The following is a 19,189-nucleotide window of genomic DNA, read 5'->3' as shown; positions in this document are numbered from 1 at the left end:
AAAAAAAAAATAGGGAGAGAATTTTGGCCTGAAGATCCTTGCAGCTGTAACTGCAGCAGAAGGTAGCTCTACTACACTGCAAACCAAGCATTTTTAAAAATCAAGTTTCTAGTGCAAATATCACACTTGCAATAAGACTAAACTAACTTTTCAACTTATTTTAAGTCAATAATTTCTTAATACTGATTTTTAAAAAGTAGTAGTTCGACTGAGATGTTTTTTCTCCTATAAAACATTTTTCCCATGTCATAAGTGAAAAAATCTGGCAGTGGAAATATTTTTGTAAATCAAATATCAGTGATTATTGACTCAAAACAAGCTCCTTTATCTTGCTGAAAAGTTACTTGCAAGTTGATCTTGTTTTACTTCAGGTGTGCTGAGATATTTGCACTAGAAACTAGACAACAATACTTGGTAAAATTGAGTGTTTTTTGCAGTTACGTATTAACTCAGGGTGTTAATAAAACTGTACGCCACTGTATTAGATTTTATTTATAAAAGAAAATTGGAAATATACTCTTTTAAACCTAAATGTATACTACATTCTGCTTGTTTACCAACCGAAATTTCAAACAACATCCATTAAATGTAGCTGTCGTGACAAAACGAGAAAAAGTTTAAAGGGTTGGAATACTTTTACAAGCCATTGCAGAGTATCAACCAAAGTACAGTGGTAAAAACAAAATACAGTAATTACAGGTGGAAAAAATTTACATTTCTATATTATTTTCATTGTTATTGACTGAAGGGCTGCTGAGCGTCACCTATGCTACCTGCTTCTAGAGATCAGAGATTAGACACACAACCCAAGCAGTGAGGATCCCTCGTATGATCTTAATTAACACAATTCATCAACATAATAGTCGACTCACCATTTGCGACTGGCTCCTGGGGCTACCATTGATGTCCTCCACCTTCTCTTTCGCTGCGTGAGAAACAGAACGAAGACGTGAGAGTCCATCCTGAGCCGCAACATTCTAACGGTCTAGAGCATGTGTGGAGGTGAGCGAGTGTGGAGCAACGTCTGGGAGGCAAGGAAGCCTAATTCTTCAGCTGCTGTGCAGAGTTACTGACAGGCCTGCTTGGCCTCATTGTCTGGTTGGGGTGAGCAGGGGAGGGTAAAGTTTCAATCCAAGCAGAGAGAGAGAAAGAGAGAGAGAAAGAAGTGAGAGAATGTGAGAGACAGACGGCATGAGAAAGAAAAGCTTCGTGCATAATAGACAGGAAAATATGCTTGTGGGTCTGAGAAACAAAGGAGGAAGTCCAAAGAACAAAAAAAAATGTTTTCAAAGGTGAGGGTGACGCAGAGGGAAAAAAATTAGAGCAAAAAAGAATAATAAAAAAAAAACAATGAGTGGGAGAAACTGTTCTAAACGATGCTGAGAAAAAGATTATGTAAGAGCCACGGCAGCAAGGACGCAGTCTAGTTACACATTATTCATCACTGTGAGGACTTTCGCAGCTCATTCAGACTAACAAACAGCAAGTTTGTGCGACTGCCTGCGATGCGGCCACAGGCACACTCCATTCATGACAAAGTTGATTCATTTAACCGAAACCACCTGTAAGGCTGCGGTCTACATTTGCCAAACAAAGATCCCGTTAGTAAAATTTATACTGTTGTAAAGTATCACGCCTCTTCATCCAATTGTGATGCCTCACACAATGCCTCAACAGAGCTTTTCTTTGAGTAAAACATTGGAGTGAGCTACTTGGAAGGCAAGAGCTAAAACCCAGAGTTATAATCTGGCTCTAAGGGCAATGCATGAGAAAACATCAACAGGAATGGAGCTGGAAATGTGTGTGAGACAGAACTATGTAAGCCAGATTTAGTGGTATTCACCTTCAGCACACAGTTTGGGCTCTAGAGACTCTCTTACATTGGAGTATCCCTGGAAGAGAAGTGTCAGGCAGGTGTGGGAATCCTCAGAAGCCCTTGGCAAAAAAAAGTATTGCGTCATTGCAGCTTTCAGTTGCAAGAGAGAAAGATCTGAGTGTTGTTATCCACTGAACATTAGCTCAGGTTGCTTGGCCTTGTTGTAGTCTAAGGATGGTGTCCTACAATGACCGCCCTCTTGGCAGGAGGTATCCCAATCCGCCAGTCCCAAGCAGTCCTCCAGGAGCCACCTAGTGAGGTGTATCTTGGGAAAACTGTATTTTTGATTTGGATCCAACCATTTCTAAGTGGTACACCATACACGCAATGTCCATAATGTTCATCAAGTTTGCCTATGCTTATTTACAAGGGTTAGGTAAATCTTAGGCCAATGATCAATGTTGGACTTGTTTTGTGAGACCTGAGGTATTGTGTCTTTAACAATCAGGTAAACCTGGTAGCTTATCAGCACCTGGTAGAGACATGTGCATGAACTAAGACTGTTTGCCAGAAAACCAGCATTTGGAGGACATTGAATTTGCAAGTCGGAAATATCATGTTCCAGCACAGGTCACATTCAGGGCCTCTTTTGCATCTGTGGCCTGCAAATTCTTTACTCCTGTCACGGAAGCAAGGCACCAGCAGGGATAGAAGCTGTCACACTCAAAAATGAGATTCTTACGGCTTGGTTACCACTAGGGACTCCTGATAGGTATGACACTATGAAAAGTCTGTGCAACACAAACTTTTACGTCTCTCTGCAACGCTGTTCATGTAACGCTAATTATCTTTTGCATGGAGGTTTCTATAACACCCAACTGTGGAAGTCCTAGTCCCCTATAATGTGAGATGAACCGATGAAAATGCTGTGACAGGGTTTCACTGAGACAAATGACTGAAACAAGATTACAGCTCTGTAACTGTAATCTCTTTAACCAGTCTTTCCCAGAGGTAATCCTATTACAGTGAGACATTGTGGGGTGAGTACTGGTAAGTTGTTCCAGAGGAAGGAATAAAAAGGTTTTGTGATAAAGTTAGACAAAAACTTGGGGACCTAGAAACAAACTGATATAGTAAGCAAAAAAAAAAATGCCAGAGAAAGTAAAGGGACAGAAAGAGAAGCAGAAGCAGGAGGATGAGCAGAGGCTCTGAGCTACAATGGAGAACACATACATTAATTGAAGGGGTGTCAGAGCCATAGATCTCTGTTGCTGCAGCTCCTCCAGCACCCCAAACAAAGGACAACTGCTGTGTTTTGGCCCCGATATCAGACTGTTACACCAGCCAACTACAACAGAGACCGAACTTAGTGTGCATATGTGTGTGTGTGAAACAGAGAGTGGGTGGTCGCTCTATCCACCATAGAGAATTAAACTATAGTGTCTTCAAAGTATGTCCTCATTTCAATTAGTAGTATTTATCTGTTAAATGACACATTTTACACAGTCGCCTACCTATGATCTGGATTATCTGCGCCAGCAAGACTCCATCGGTGACGTCCTGGCTCAGGTCTTTGATGAGGCGTGGACAGCCAGACTTGGCCAAGTAGTGGTTGGCCCAGTCTGTGTATATCTGCAACAACAGGACAAAACATACTGTTAGTATATTTGGGGCTGTCAAGCACTCACTGCAGGGCTGGCGAGTTCTGAGAAAGGTTTGGACAGAAGCTAGACCAGAGGAGGCGCTTAAATCCTTGGGAGCAATCCCAGTAAATCCTAAAAAATAAATATTAGAAGAGGTCAGAAGTTTGCATACACTCACAATCAGCTTTAATGCCATAAGATTCTGGGGCTTTTTATTAAGTAGTTGGAAGTGAATTTGATGCTCGTTTATGAGGTGGCATGATGAGACAATCAACAATTTAAAAAAATAAAAATAAAAACAAGAATTGGGTTTGAGTTAGGGCTGCACAGTGGCGCAGTTGGTAGCACTGTTGCCTTGCAGCAAGAAGGTCCTGGGTTCGATTCCCGGCCGGGGTCTTTCTGCATGGAGTTTGCATGTTCTCCCTGTGCATGCGTGGGTTCTCTCCGGGTACTCCGGCTTCCTCCCATAGTCCAAAAACATGACTGTCAGGTCACTTGGTTTCTCTAAATTCTCCCTAGGTGTGAGTGTGTGTGTGAATGGTTGTTTGTCCTGTATGTCTCTGTGTTGCCCTGCGACAGACTGGCGACCTGTCCAGGGTGTACCCCGCCTCTCGCCCGGAATGTAGCTGGAGATGGGCACCAGCAACCCTCCCGACCCCATTAGGGACAAGGGTGAACAGAAAATGGATGGATGGATGGATGGGTTTGAGTTTTCTCTGAGACTCACAATGTCAAAAATTATACAAAAGTATACATACACCCCCACTTATGTTTTGGGTAAATGTCCACACTTTTCACAACAGGCTATATTAAACGTGGAACGGTAAAGATCTCATGTCTGTTCAAAACTAATAGACCATGCCTAAAAGAAAGGTCTGTACAAGAAAGCTAGCATGTTCTATCATTTCTTTCAAAGGACGACCATCCATCCTAAATCATGATACAAGCTCACCAATGGCTCCAAAAACCTGGATTTCTCTGCACCTCAGATTTCACTAACAATAGGGGCGTACTGAATATTAAATGAATTTAAAAATGTGCATCTCTTTTCAAAACCCATGACCAATTACATTTTGTATTGTAGACCACCCTGCATCAAAATGGCTCAAATGAGTCACTAAAAGTCCAAAACTAATATGAAATTCATGCCCATTCATGACTGAATGTAAACCTCTCAAAAAGTGCTTGATGCGAATAAAAGTAAAAAACAAATGTCTGGTTTGAGCATAAATCATTTTAACCCACCGCAAAGCTCAGAATAAATAAAGGAAAATGTCAAGAGAGGAGAAATACACTCTTCTGGATTTATTCCTCAGGCCTCCATTATCCTCAGAGATATCAATAAACAACATTTTATCCGTGCTCTCTGCACCAACAGCGTCCTGCTCTCTCCATCCGTCTCTCAGGTATTCTGGTAGATGCCGTGCCAGACAGTGGTGTCCAAACAGGGTCCTGCACTTCCTCACAACTCAAACACAAATTTTTGATCAACCTTTGATTCTCCAGACTGCACCGAGATCTGCGCTGGTTCTGATCTTTATCATAGAGATGAGTACATGATTTCATTAAACGCTCAGATGTTTTATACATGTGAATAGGACAACCTGCATGGACAACAAATATACAGCACTTTTTGGACATTCACATTTGTTGGTGTAGATGTCAAAAAGGCTAAAATAAAATGTTTTATTGCAGCAGAATATTCCTGCACACAAAAAATTGTAACCTTTAATTTGTGTAGTTATCTATAGGAGGCTGCGACAGACTGGCGACCTGTCCAGGGTGTACCCCGCCTCTCGCCCGGAACGTAGCTGGAGATAGGCACCAGCAACCCTCCCGACCCCACTAGGGACAAAGGGTGAACAGAAAATGGATGGATGGATGGATGGATCTATAGGAGGGAGGAAAGATCCACCCCTAACCTGAAATAAATATGATTTAAGTTTTTCAAATTTATATTATATATCTTTTAAGTTCAGAGGCTCTTATAAACTCAGTTAATTTATTACATTTAGCCTGGTTCGAAGGGTAAATTGTGATCAAAATCACATTGGCTTCCAAGAGCTTGACCAAATAAAAGTCAGCTGTATGCAAAAGCTTAAGAAGAGTTCTTTTTAATGTCCAAAAACTATTAACCGCTTTATCCAATTTAGACACTTCGCCATAACAACCCCAAATAAAGCGAATTTTGCCCAATGTGCAATGAGACCATGAACATCTCTACAAGCTCCAAAAAAGGAGAATGTCTTTCCACTGAAGGCTTAAACTGCCATGTCTAGATGAATTCATGTGTAATTTTCATTTGTTTAGTTACGCTAAGTTTGTTTCACAGCTGAAACATAAACTTCAACTATCAAGCAATCTTTTGCATGGCTCGACTAGGTTCTCCTCGGCTCCACGTGGTTCAGGTCATTATGACTGAGGACCAGTTCTGTTCTGTTGGGGTCGTCATAGCAGGTCAGTCATAAAGTCCAGAAAGTAATGAACACAAACACAACACGCACAAAAACTGCTGGACCTGGTCGTTAGACGACAGTGTCATTTTCGTTGTTTCCAGTCAAGCTGTGCTGAGCAGATACTAATGTAAAAGGGCTAATTGTTTATTATAGCTTTTTAAAGTCACCATTCATAAAAAGCTGAGCTTATTTCTCCTCATACTGTTTAATAGTTTCAATTCCATTTATTTTGATGCCAAAGGAAGTGCATGAGTGACCACAGTTTTCTCCAGGTGTTTGGAGGTTAGAGTTGGTTTTTGCTTCCTTTAACTTTTGCTAGGCAGATCACATCAGTCAGCTTTTTAGAAACTTAAACTTCCAAAAGTAAATCCCACAGAGGAGGATGGTCAATAGGAAGTACCAGCCTTCATGATCAACTTATCCTTCTAGTTCACGTGGCTATGCTATTTTTCCTGAAACATGTTCTTGTATTTCCTTCTCCACATCCTTAATTATGTGTCTGAAAAATATACTTTACAAGAAATCAGAGGATAAATGTCTTATACCCCCCCCTGAGAAGCGAGCGCTTTTTTCTGCTTTCCAGAGAAACTGCCACATAAAACCTAACCACTTCTCATGATGAAATAATCTTTTCCCCCCTCATAAACCACACACACTGCTCTCAATTAAAAACACTTCTATCCCGCTCTTTTCTGTATTCTTGGAAGCAGGAAGTTGGCTCGTTTAAAGCTGCCCTTCTGCAGGATTTTTAATCTGATGTGGTTTGGTTCAGGGAATTTCTTTACGATAAGTAGTAAAGTGAAGGCGTGAAAAAGAAAAAAATTAACAGGTGGGAGTCACATTTCAACTTACAGGAAGGGAAATAAACAGCAAGAGATTTATAGAGAAATACAGAGATAAGGGAGGCGCTGATCATTAGGCCAGAGATCAGAATCTGACCATTTTCTCCTTAGCAACCTGAGCAGAGATTGACTGAACAAATTATAAAATAAATAAAAATGTTTACATTTTTGTTCAGTAAAAATCTGAAAAATAATATAGAAATATGCCAAAATGGATAATTTAGAATAATTAAGGACACTTTTTTCTGTTAGATTAATCATTTCTAACCTCTACCAAAAAAGCTGCAAAAATTTGTGTCTAATGTTCATATTTTGCAACACCGTCAATTAAAATGAAAATAAATAAGTTTGCTGAAGCTGTAGGTCCTGAAAGGTGGAATCAGCCAAAATTAAGTATCCATCAGTGAAAGACAGCCAGGCACATCTCTAATTCAGACACAAAAAAGCAGCCAGAACTGGAACTGGCTAAAATCGGTATTAAGAGGAAACAGACAAAATCGTAATTTGGGTAAAAAAAAGGTTTGGATCAGATCAAACACCTCGCTGTAAAGAACTAGAAAAACAATCCTAACAAGTTTGTTTGTAGCAAACATGGCAGCAATTTTTATTACATTTTGTCAGCTCCTTGTTCTCTTCTGTAAAGCAGAAAAGAGAACAGTAGTGCTTAGTAAGAGCATGTATATAGTAGCTAGTTTGCGACTGCTTCCTTAGTAATGCTGAGCAATGCCTCGTAAACTCATTGACCTTAGTGGAACAGCTCATACATTACTTTTCTTAAATCTACATGACAGAACATTTAACCTAATCATAAAGAAACACAGATGTGTTTCTGTAAAAACACTGAAAAAGGACTAAAAGAGCAGTTTGTCAGACCGCAGAAAACACAGATTCAGCAACTTTTCCAAATCTACAGTATTGCTTGGCATTTTCTCCCTCCGCTCCACAAGCAAAAAAAGCAGAAACTAAACTTCTGTTGCATGCATTTCCACAGTGTAAAGCATGCAGAAGCTTCCTTGTCAGCCCTGAGCTGAGACCTTTAGAACCCGTCACCTCCTACTGTCCCCCCCCATACCGGCTCACTGAGCCACTCACGTCATGGCCCCTCTGCACTCATTAACCTATCCTGTCAGGATCCAGATCGCTTTGGGAAGCAGAAGCTGGCGCTGTGACTCAGGCGAAACATCAGCAGCAGCAGCAGCTTCATAGATGCTGACTGGGAGAACTGGCATCATATACAAACACACTCCACACAAAACCACAATCTGCAAAAGCATCCCCCACAGCTGCTCTGACACAAGTAAAAATTCTCACTCTCTCTCCCCTTGGCCAGTCTTCCCTCCTTTTCCTCCTTTCTTTCTTTCTTTCTTTCCTTCTTTCGGCAGCCAGAATCAATCAGCAGAAGTCCAGTGTCTTTCCCCGCTGGCGCTTTTCTCCCTGATGCAGCATGGAGTACCTCTCTTCTTTGACTCTACCTGCTCTGCAGACCCGTCCCCCTCAGCGCTAGGGATCCCAAACGCTGGCAAACAGCTGCCTCTTGCCCCGTAGAAAATAAACTGCATCCAACCGTCCTGATCACAATGCAGTGACTACAGCTACGCAGGTATTATTGGCAGAGATCTGTAGTGGCACTGCTTGGCCTCTGGAGGGAGCCAGGTAAAAGGAGGAACAGACCGCTGGAGTAAGAGGAGAAGAGACTGGAAAAAGAGATGAAGTCACTTCAGCCAGCTGGACTTATTAATGCGCGTCTGCTGAATGATTGTTAATGCATGGGCTCTTTAATCAGGGCATCCTTCCAGTGCGAGCTGATACATTAGGAGTTAAACTCTGTTTCAGGAGTTGGAGCATAAATATGATGGCTGAGATGACATTTAGCTGTTTAATACCATTTGAACCAGGACGGGTCTTCTGCGGCCGAGCTGGCTCGAAAACGTCCGCTTGGCAACGGGGTTGCTCCCACATGGGTACTAAATGTAATTAAAGACAACATGGAGCTGCATTAACCAAATGAGCGATGAGCCAAGTGAATCAATAGGACCGCAATGTGATGGAGCTTCTTCTGCAAAGTCTTCCACTTTGCAAAAGCGGAACTAATTGAAGGATGGGAAGAGCCGGCCCGGATCCGATGGCTATGTCACTGTCAGCACAGTTTATGGAGGGCGGGGGCAAACAAGGTAGCCACAGAAGTTCATCTGACAGATGGAATCCATCTGTGACAGTTTGAGTGTGTGTAGATTTCAGCTGCAGATTTGGCAGGGTAATATATTTACAGTATATGGCTCCAAAAGTGATGAAAAGAAATTTGCTTCTTACATGTTTCCACAAATCTTACTCTTTTCGAAGTAAAGCGTTCCAAAGGGATCCTCAGAGGTTCCCCAAGTCCTCCGGTTCGTTTTGGGTCTCCCCCAGGATGCCAACCCCGTGGGACATGTCAAGAAACCTTCAATACGAAGGTATCCAGGCAACCTCTTTACCAGCTCCCTGAACTGCCTGCTTAAAGACAATTTTTAGATGACAGAGTAGCAACTCTACTTTCATGATACAGCTTCTTATTCCATCTCTAAAGCTGATTTTAGTCCACTCTTGGACGAAGTTCTTGAAAGCAGCTTGTATCCAGGATTTGGGGCATAATACATATATAAGGCAAGTCTTGATTCTTGAAAATCCAATGTCGTTCATTCTACCAATTAAATGTGACCGCAATAAAACTTGTGTGAACAGCTTACAACCTCAAAGCAACCCGCATGCACAGAAGAAGAATCACTAAGATGAGGTGGTTTTTCAGCTGTTGTTTACATTGGTTTATTAAACAAAACTGCAATGGAAACACTTTTTTCGCATCACACAAGATGCATGATCAACATAGCATAAATGGGATTTCTGGGGTGGGGGGTTCCACATGGTCATAAGACAATGTGGAAATCTGTGGAAAATGTTTAAGTTAATCAAACAAGGATGCAAATAAAATGGTTTGGAGGGGGTTCCTACGTTTTGGGGAATTTGGTGTTTTATGATGTACAAACAGCAGAGATGCAGTTCCCACATGACAACATCAGGTTTAAACACAAATATGTTTAATTCCAGTGCTAACATTCTCCAGAGATATCTAAGTACACTGAAATCCAAAGGTCACATATGGCATAAGCAGGGAGATGTTCTCTGTTGTTGGGCCAGCTGTCAATCACAGCCTATCCTGGAGAGTTCGCTAAACACATCTGGGACTGAAGGAATGAAACACATATTTATAAGACCAATAGAAGAATTTCATGCACTTTTGAGAAATCGCTAACTAAATTAAAGTGAAGACAAAACCTTTCAAGTCAGCAAAGAGTTGGAATAGTTGCTTTTATATGAACAGAATCAAAGATGCAGCTCCAGAAAACACGAAATGACTGAGCCGAGACAGATGCAACATTTCCTCAGGCCCTACTGAATGTCAGCGAACCTTTTGCATGGAAAAGCGATTTGCCATGCATGTCTGTTTTGAGATCCTACTGCATATTTAAGCAAAAGCTTTCACTTAAGCCACTTATACATTCATTGTGCTTGCACAATGCCAGAATTTGGACAGCCATTATGTTTCACTATAACCACAAGAGCAGCCGATGCTGAAGCAAAGACAAATCTGTCCTGTTCTGTCAGGGCTGCTGCTGACCAAACAACTACAGTCAACAGATAATGGAGGATGGTGGACATGCTGCTAAAAGCTGATGTATTGCTTTCTCATACCATGATCTGCCAAGATGCTCTGTCAACAAAAGGACATAACTGCATGGCTGTGAGAAGTTTAAGCACACAGTCTGTGTTGGATGTGTTTCATTGTGTCTCTCAACACTGATCTTCTGCGGCGCAGTAGGAACAGAGTGCAGAGGTGGAGAAAGCTGGTTACAAAAAAAGAATTAAATTGAGAGGACATAAACAGCTTGAAGACAGATGAGCACAAACACGATTTAGAAACAGACAGCAGAAAAGCAGACAGGAATATTGATAGGGAATCTGTCAGTGAGTAAGATGTACAAATCCCCAACAACCTGTTGAGTAACTTGCACAGTAGCAATTTAAGATTTTGCCACTGTGCCTCATAGGCTCTCAATGATAAAAAGAAAAGTGTGGTTTGAAAGGAGAAAAGGAGATAAGTTTGAGAGGAAATTGTGGATAAAACAGGAAAGATCATGCCACAAGCTTGGCAGTATTTCAGATATTTAAATGAAGAAACTAATCAATTATTTATATCGACTGATATGAAACCCTTATGACACGTTTTTCAGACATATTGTCCAGCCCTAGATAATTAGTGTTATTTCAACTATCAGCAGTCATAATGCCTGATCAATACTGAAGTTTCAGGGGTGAGGGGTTATATCTGTTATTGACACAAACAACATGCCATTTTACCATGGTAATGCAGTGTGTCTGGCTTTGAGCCTGTTATTCAGAAACAGCAACCATAAGCTGCATGTCTGCTTCCTCTCTCTGACTGAGTGCTTCATAAACCCCTTCATCCTTAAGCAAAAAGAGCAAAAGGAGACTGCTTATCAACTCCAATCCAATTTGGCTCTGACCAGCAGAGAGGACAGCATGCAGCCCTGGCCAGCTGTTATGACCAGGCAGCAGGTATTCCACAGACGTTACACATAAAGGGAAGCATGCAGAGAGGCCGTTGGTAATTACCTGTTCGGCTGCTCGCTCACAAGACGAGCTGCTTAGATCACCAGCCGACCTCACTCTGCTGGTTACAGCCATAATTGATGGGTTCGTGTCGGATGTTCTTGTTCGGAGGCCCCAACGAGCATGTAGAGGCTTCCGGCTGAAACCCATCTATTCCGGGATGCCACTGGGGCCCTCTTTGAGACCTCTTTAATCTCCTCCCACTCAAACGCACGCAGATAAATCACAAGAAGCAAACAAGCTACATTGTCATTTTGCATCTCAGGCTGCGGTGTGTTAGTCTACGAGTTTAAGTCCGGCCATAGATGTCTGTAAACAGAAAACGACCTCGGCGTCACATCCGTCAAGTGGCTTCCACCTCCGGGAGGGTTGGAGTCCTGCTCCAAACAGATTCCGACAAAAAGTAAATCATCCGGGCATGATGCTCTCCTGTGTGACTCACTGCTGGTCTGCTCAGATTAGTCACACTTCCTCACAACATCTGACTGGATTACTGCCCATTAGATCAAGATGACTAAGATGAAAAGAACTGGGTTGAAAACACCGAAAGAGATTCAATGGGATCTGACCAAGAAGAGGTTTGATGTATGAAAAATCTTGTATTTGTTTTGAATAAAAGCAGTAAAAAACGATTTCCACAAACTTGGTTTCAGGTCTGTACAGATGGATTGCCTGAAAGGCTGTAGGAGCAGCTCTTTGCCACCGTGCCATAGAAGCACTCCAACTGCTAAAATCTGAGCCAGGTATTAGTCGCCCTGAACATAACGAGTTCTCTTCAGTATGGAGCCCATTTACTAGTCCATTTGTATGCAGCGCATAACATGTGTCTGTTTGGTTTCTGTCCTGACAGCCATCTGTTTGTTAAGAAACTAATGACTGTGGATCACAGGATTAATGGCTTTGTGATTGGGGGACGGTCAGGCTGCCAGGAGCAGCGGCCTGTTTTTATTAACTGGCCTTTCGAAGGATGTGGCCGAGGCACAGCCGCTCCGCTTGGACAACTAGCATAAAACTATTCTGACTGCAAAACAAATCAATGTTTGATGGACTGAGAATATGAGCAAACATCAACAAAATGTGTCTACTGACCTGTTTGATATTGGGTAAAAACCTGAAGTTTTAAACATGGCACATAGAAATTGAGGAACCAAAGTTTTTTGTATTTTTGAGTGGGCTCTTCTAATACAGATATTCTTCAATCTAATTCTCTTGAAGCTCATAACAGTTCAGCTGGAAGGTGAACTCCATCCATCCTCCTATCAACTCTGACCAATTTCCCAGTTTCTCCTGAAGAAAATTACCCGACTGTTTGATTTTACCATTAACATGGAAATTTGCTCGCAGGCCACAAAGTCCAGTTCAAGTCTCATTTGATCAGACCACCTTATTCCTTTTGTTTGCTGTATGTTGAGGACTATGAATGGGTTAGTTCTTACTAATCTTCCACAAAGGTCAGATTTGTAGAGTGTAAGTCTAAAAGGGTTTTCTCCCCCTCCTAAGCTGTTATCTCTGCTTCTCCACAGTGAAGTTGGCTGCAACTCTCATTAATGCCTTTCAGTTGAGCTTGACAGCGATATGTTGGTATCCTTGGCATCCTCTTGCCATTTCCATTGATGATGTAAGATGATGTAAGATGTTTCAAGCTTGGAATATTATTCTGCAGCCTTTCCCTGCTTCAGAGGTCACCAAAATGGGGTTAAAGAGGATATTTCTGAGGACAGGTGGCTACACTCTTTACAATGTTTCAATATAAAGGAGACTTAAATGCATACTAATGCCACATTTTGCAGATTTCTATCTACAAAATATTTTCTCAACCATTTACCTGCTTTTTAATTATGCATGACCTTATATTGGTCTATCATACAAACACCAAATGCTACAATAAAGTTTGGGGCTCTAAGGCGACAAAATACAAAAAAGGTTATGGGTTTGTATTAAGAAATTTATGTGGTGGCAAGGTTTTCTTCAGCAAAGTAAGAAAGTTCTGATGTTTTCTTTGTGATCTTTGACCATCAAGAATCATCAAAATGTACTAAATTTTTAAATAGTAAAGAAAAAGGGTTTTGATAAACTAATATTCCTCTTCAATAAAACGGCCAAACCTATAAAAGATTCATCTTCCAATATCACTTCAGCCACCACTGCACACTTTACAGTTTCTTTCAGAGGTCCTCCAGCAGAGGGCTCCAAAACACCAACCGACATCCAGAAGGCGAGTCGACACATTCCGTCTTCTGTGGTGTTGCTGGATGCTGAAAAGCAGCTGAGGGTCGCACGACTGAACTTAATGAGTCACTCAAGAATCATCTGTGAATTATGGTTTGAGAGCGAAAACCAGAACTGCACGCCACTTTAAAAGCCTACTGGCTTTGGCTCTTTGGTTAGTAATGAGGCATATTTCCCAGAGTTCACAGCAGCCAGAGCATATAAACCAGATTTCCCATCCTGAACTTAAAGGGAACATATCAATGAAATTCAAATGAATATCCAGGGTGTGCATTTATAGGATGTCAAATAAAGGTTTTTACAGCATCAATCCTAGATGATGCTGCCACACTTGGATATAATATATATTTTAAGTACTAGTCAGAAGGAGTAAACAGTACAGCACCAAATCAAACAGAACTGCCGTACCTGAACTAATTTAACATCACTATCAGTTTAACCTCTGGGGGCTATGATTCAGTTTGCGACATATAATGAACAGGTTGTGGCCAATGAGGCGAGCACGGAATTTAAATTGCCATACAGCGCAGTCAATCCATTTTTAACTGTCTTAATCACGTCTTGCTAAGTAAGTGGATCAACGGTCTCCTGGAGCTTCGTTTTCTCTCATGCCCCGGTGAGTTACAACTGGCATGTGAGCACTGACAGCAAAACACAGAGAGAGGTTTGTTGTGGCAGTCCTAACCCAACATGTGGCATTTATTTCAAGCGAGTTAGGAAATGAGGAAAAGCGTATAATTAAATTTAAGGGTGACACCACAGTAGTTGGACTCATTCAGAGGAATGATAACTCAGTGCAAAAGGAGGAAGTCAAACAGCTAGAGGGCCTCTGCAGAGACAACAACATGGTGCGCAACAGGAAAAAAAACGAAGGGTATGATTATTGACTTTACACCCCTTAGCATCAGAAACTATGGTGAATATTTTAGTTGCAATACAGCCAACAGGAAGGTCCTGCAGAGAATAGAAATGAGAGCTAAAAAGGTAATTGAAGTGTTCCTACTCTGTTTTTTTAGCTGCTGCAGGAACAGGAGTATAAACATTAGAGATTCTTCACACCCTCTCCATGAATATCTTGACCTGCTGCCATCAAATAGCATTTCAGCATCAAATTCAGAACCGTCAATCTGCTACACAGCTTTCTGACACAAACATTCCAGTCTAATTGCACTTGTTGCATTTGTTGAGAGCTCTTTGGTATATTATGAAATCTGACAAACTGATTCGGTAGATTTGGATAATTTAAATGATTGGCTGGTAGATTTTAGTGGTTGGTTGACTGAATGATTGGTTTGGTTGGTTGGTTAACTGGTTTGAATGTTGTCTGATTAGTTGGTTGATCAAAGGGTCGATTTGAAGAATTAACTGGCCTAAATCATTGGTTGGTTGGTTTGTTGACTGGTTGACTTAAAGAGGTTGTTTAGTTGGATGCTTTGTTTGACTCTGAAGAGATTCAATCCACTCTATTGGGTTTGAGAGGAAACAGGCCCCACATGAGTCAAACCAGCAACATTCTCAAGCTCATTTTTGGGAATCCCAACTTGCTAATAGAACTGGAAGAAAATGTAGTCTGTTTGGGAAGGTCAGGTTTTACCTGTGATATTCTCCCTTATGATCTGATGCTACCTCAGCTGTCTCCTCTCTATGAGGATGATTATGGGTTGAACTTACCCCACTCTCATTCTTTTATTGCAACAGAGTTTGACGATATATCAGAGCTTACGGATATATCAGTGCTTTTGACAGCTGCCGTTTGCACAGAGTCACAGAGTAAATATGTGGGATAAATCATAGATGTGGCCAGCTTGGCTAGTTGTATTCACCGGCTCTGAAATTTACTGTAAGGGAAGTGTTGATGTGTAAAACATCTGGGGCCAGCGCTCCATGACTGTGCCCTGAATCACAGGTGACTGCTGCTGAGTCACTGAGTAGTTTTCAGTCATCCCTGCTGGAAGAATCTTCGTCTTTCACTGAGTTCAAGGGTTGTTATTCCTGCTGAGTGTTTCATCACTGCCTTTTGTTTTGCTCCACTTTTCATGTCTTTAGGCTCTTATTAGGGTTTTTATTAGGGGTTTATATAACACAACCACCATCCTGTGAACCTGAAGAGACTTTCAATTAAAACACTAAGCAGCAATCTCGTTTCCAGCAAGTAAGTTATTCATTTTAAGACAAAAACAGGTTTTCCAAATGTTTATTAGAAAATAAGGTTGAAGGGGTGTTCATGAACCATGTTGCAAAACTTCCCCTAGCTCCTTTCTTTATTCAGCTGCTTCATCCAGGGTCTGCGCTCTGTCAGGATTTCCTCCTTTTAATGTTTCTCAAAGAAACAACCTCTAATGCCGCCTCTGCCAAGTGGGAAATAGCCCTTTTCTTGACAGACACATGGAGACTGGACAAAGCCAGAGAACACACTTCCACCGGCGCTGAACTTAGGATTTCCTATCCGGTTTTACTGACAAGTTTTATCCATTAATAGCTGGTGGTACAAAGCAAGAGAAGAGAGGTTCCATCCTTCGTGGCTTTCAGACACACTCTTCCAACTTTCCCAGTCATCCCAAACAGCTAGGAAAACAGTCCAGACAAGGGAAGACTGAGTATTTTTGTGCAGATTTTTGTATTTCTCACTTTATAAGACCTATTTTTTTAAGAATTACTACATTGTGACGGCCACCTACTCCTTATAAAGAAGAAATGCTCTTTTGAGGTCAGGGGTTAGGTTTAGGACAAAGATGTGAAATGAGTTAAGTTTTAGGTTAGTGCACACAAAGGCAATGGTTAGTTTTAGGGTAAGGCGCTATAGAAATACATGCAAAATGCTTAGAAGTGAATGGAAATTTCTCACAGAGATAGAAAGTCATACTATGAAAGAAGGAAAAAAACAATACCCAAAGAACAATCTGTAAACAGTTCAAAATGTTTTAAAATTGAATGGGATTCATGTTCAAATATTCAGGTTATATCAGTAAAATGAAAAACTTTAAATGAAGTTGTGATTGTTTTTTTTAATTTATTTTCATAGCCTGAAATCCTAAAATGGTACTTTGATGGTAGGATTTACCCAGCGGTAAGCAAAGGTCAACAATTTAATATAATAACAGAAAATAAGTGGTGGAGGTTAAACTGATATGAATGAATAACTTAGCTGAAATATTTAACCCATGTAACTCCTCCTCCACAAAACTCCATCCAAAGTTCCTTGTAAATTTAATATTACCACTTCCATCTATATGTCTTTTTTGGGGGTAAACTTTAACCTTCCTCTTCTTGGTTTAGTTTTTTCCCTTGTGAATGCAGTGCAAACAGAAGAAGGTTATCAATTGGACTAGAAAAATGATGGAATGCTTGGCTTTTCCAGGTCTATTTGTTTGGAAATCAGCCATTAACTTTTAGTCATAATTCATAGAGAAATCTATGCGTAAAGAATCGCAATTTCTTTAGCATGTGTCTTATTAGCCAGTTTGTCACTGCTGAGGATTTCTTACCTTTTCTACAATGTCACATGGTAATGGGGACAATGACTAACTTTAATGTGAATGTCACTTTAAAGAATACAATTTGAGCTTTTTAGAAACCAAAGACTATTCTTCTTTAAGTTAATCTGGAAGGCCAACACCCATTGGACCAAAAGCAACACATTGAGAACCTTGAGTTAAAAATGGTCTCAGACTTCCTCGTTCACCAGGTTTTTGCTCTTTGCACCTTGCAGCTTTAGCGGCGATATGATGCATCCTTTTGGGCTCACTAGTCCCGGCGAAGCCGAGGCAAGCCCAGCCACTTTGTTCCCATGAAACCTCAAGTGCAACCAGCTAAGCGTGTGAGATTCGGCTTCATACCCTGGAAGAAAAAGAGCTGTCTGAACAGAGACTTGTCAAGATCAGAGAAGGGACGGAGGCGTGTTTGATCTCTCCCCCTGTCGCGACCCTCTCCTGTCGGGACGGGAATTTATTTGAGATGATGTGTTGAAAGGTGTGAGGAAGGGATAATTTCTGAAGATCATATCTTGCTTGAAAACTTTCATCAAAGCGCATCTAAAAAAAGCTGCTTTTAATGCGAGTGTTAACAGCACCCGTCCCCCGTCGCTGCTGTGCCGTTTAAGCTAGGCGCCTGTTAGCGTCTCTTTTCATTCAAGATTTTCCAACAGGGAGAAGAAGAGATCTGCAGACATAGAGGCAAGAGACTCTGTGATCAAGTTACGCCAACCCATCGCCTGACAACATTATTAATGTCCCAGTCTTAGCAGATTCAGAGTGACAGTGGTTGCAGTTCACTAACGGGGTTAAAGGCAGGGACAACAGGCCTCTAAAGCCCACGAGGGTGACGGACAGCTTCGCGATTGACCTTGCCGTCTCTCAGGGGCAGGGAGAGATGATGGGTGGAGTGCACTGAGAATCTAAAAAAGAAGTGGACAAGAAGGAAAACGGGTCAGGGAGGCATGGGGGGGAACGTTTCTGCTTTGATTGATGGAGGGAGAAGTGTCTGGGACGAGACAGCGAGCGTTTTTCCAGTCTGTTTGTCCTGCGTCTAGACCCAGAGTCACTGGGACAGGACTAATAAAATGGCTGGATATTACGGCACAGAGACTGGGTCATGCTGAGTTGAAATGCTCACTGATGGGAGGCTGCACTGTGGAGCAGCTAAGGACACTGAACGCTACTAATAACCAAAATGAAAACTTTTACAGCCACAATTGTATACCATTGATAACACTGGTATCAATGGTATACCAGTGAAATAGAGAATTTATTTTTAATGGTAAAAGGCGGTCCAATTCTGTACTGCAAGGTGTTCCATATAAAGTGAAATCAGAATCAACGTCTTGCTTTTGAGGTGAACAACAGGAGAAAACATTTTTGATTGGCCTCTATTAAGAACTCAGGCCGCAAAGGAAAGAAGCCATATTAGTTTCCTGAATTCTTTCTAACGGATAAACATAAATTAAACATCAAATGTGCAGCTGGTGAAAGTATACTTTAAAAGTGTTTGATGAAGACTGTGCATTCTGATGGCTGATTAATGTATGTGAAGTTTTTTGGTCTAATTTTTTATAAGCCAGATCAAAAGGGAGAACCCAGCTGTAGTTTTCTGCCCCGGGTAAAGAGCATGGCTTCGGTTTCTTTATGGAGACGGCAGAATTAAATCCCACAATGGCTGAGTAAACACAAGAACTCAAAAGATTTGGAAGAACAAACTTTTTTTTTTGCTTCAGATAAAATACCTGCTTTCAGTGGTTCGACTCTGAAAAAGCACTGTCATCAAGGTTTGGAAAGGAAAACATGTGTAATGCAGAAAGAAATTACCAAGACTCCCCTGGCGCAGCCTTACTCTGACAGTCAGCACAGCTGGATGCAGCTCCTGGACTCTACACAGATTGATTTGTTTCCCTTTATTTAGCTGGCAGAAGAGAATTCTGACCAGACATGTTCTAAAAAAACAATAAAAATCTCATTTTGGGGTCTAAGCATGGAGTGTGAAGGACACGGTCTCTGTGCAATATCTGCGCTGTTGGAACCAGAGTGTTTCCATGAATGCAAATGG

General features: G+C 41.3%; 1 protein-coding gene across 13 annotated transcripts in view; it reads right to left on the bottom strand.

The window, feature by feature from the left end:
- The window catches only part of nav3 (neuron navigator 3), a 272,465-nt gene that overhangs the window by 126,571 nt on the left and 126,705 nt on the right, over positions 1-19,189 (bottom strand). For 12 of the 13 annotated variants that reach the window (XM_028043463.1, XM_028043455.1, XM_028043457.1 and 9 more), the window contains exons 2-3: positions 3,331-3,448; positions 873-925 (exon numbers count right to left, since the gene is read on the bottom strand). In XM_028043463.1, the coding sequence (XP_027899264.1) occupies positions 873-925; positions 3,331-3,448 (171 nt within the window). Of the gene's footprint in view, positions 1-872; positions 926-3,330; positions 3,449-8,229; positions 8,332-19,189 lie in introns of those variants that run through there. The other variant, XM_028043462.1, reaches the window with a different exon arrangement.

This window comes from Xiphophorus couchianus, chromosome 17 (assembly GCF_001444195.1).
Source record: "Xiphophorus couchianus chromosome 17, X_couchianus-1.0, whole genome shotgun sequence".
Taxonomy (NCBI): domain Eukaryota; kingdom Metazoa; phylum Chordata; class Actinopteri; order Cyprinodontiformes; family Poeciliidae; genus Xiphophorus; species Xiphophorus couchianus.
Note: the sequence above shows the minus strand (reverse complement) of the source record. Positions and strands in the feature narration are given on the sequence as shown.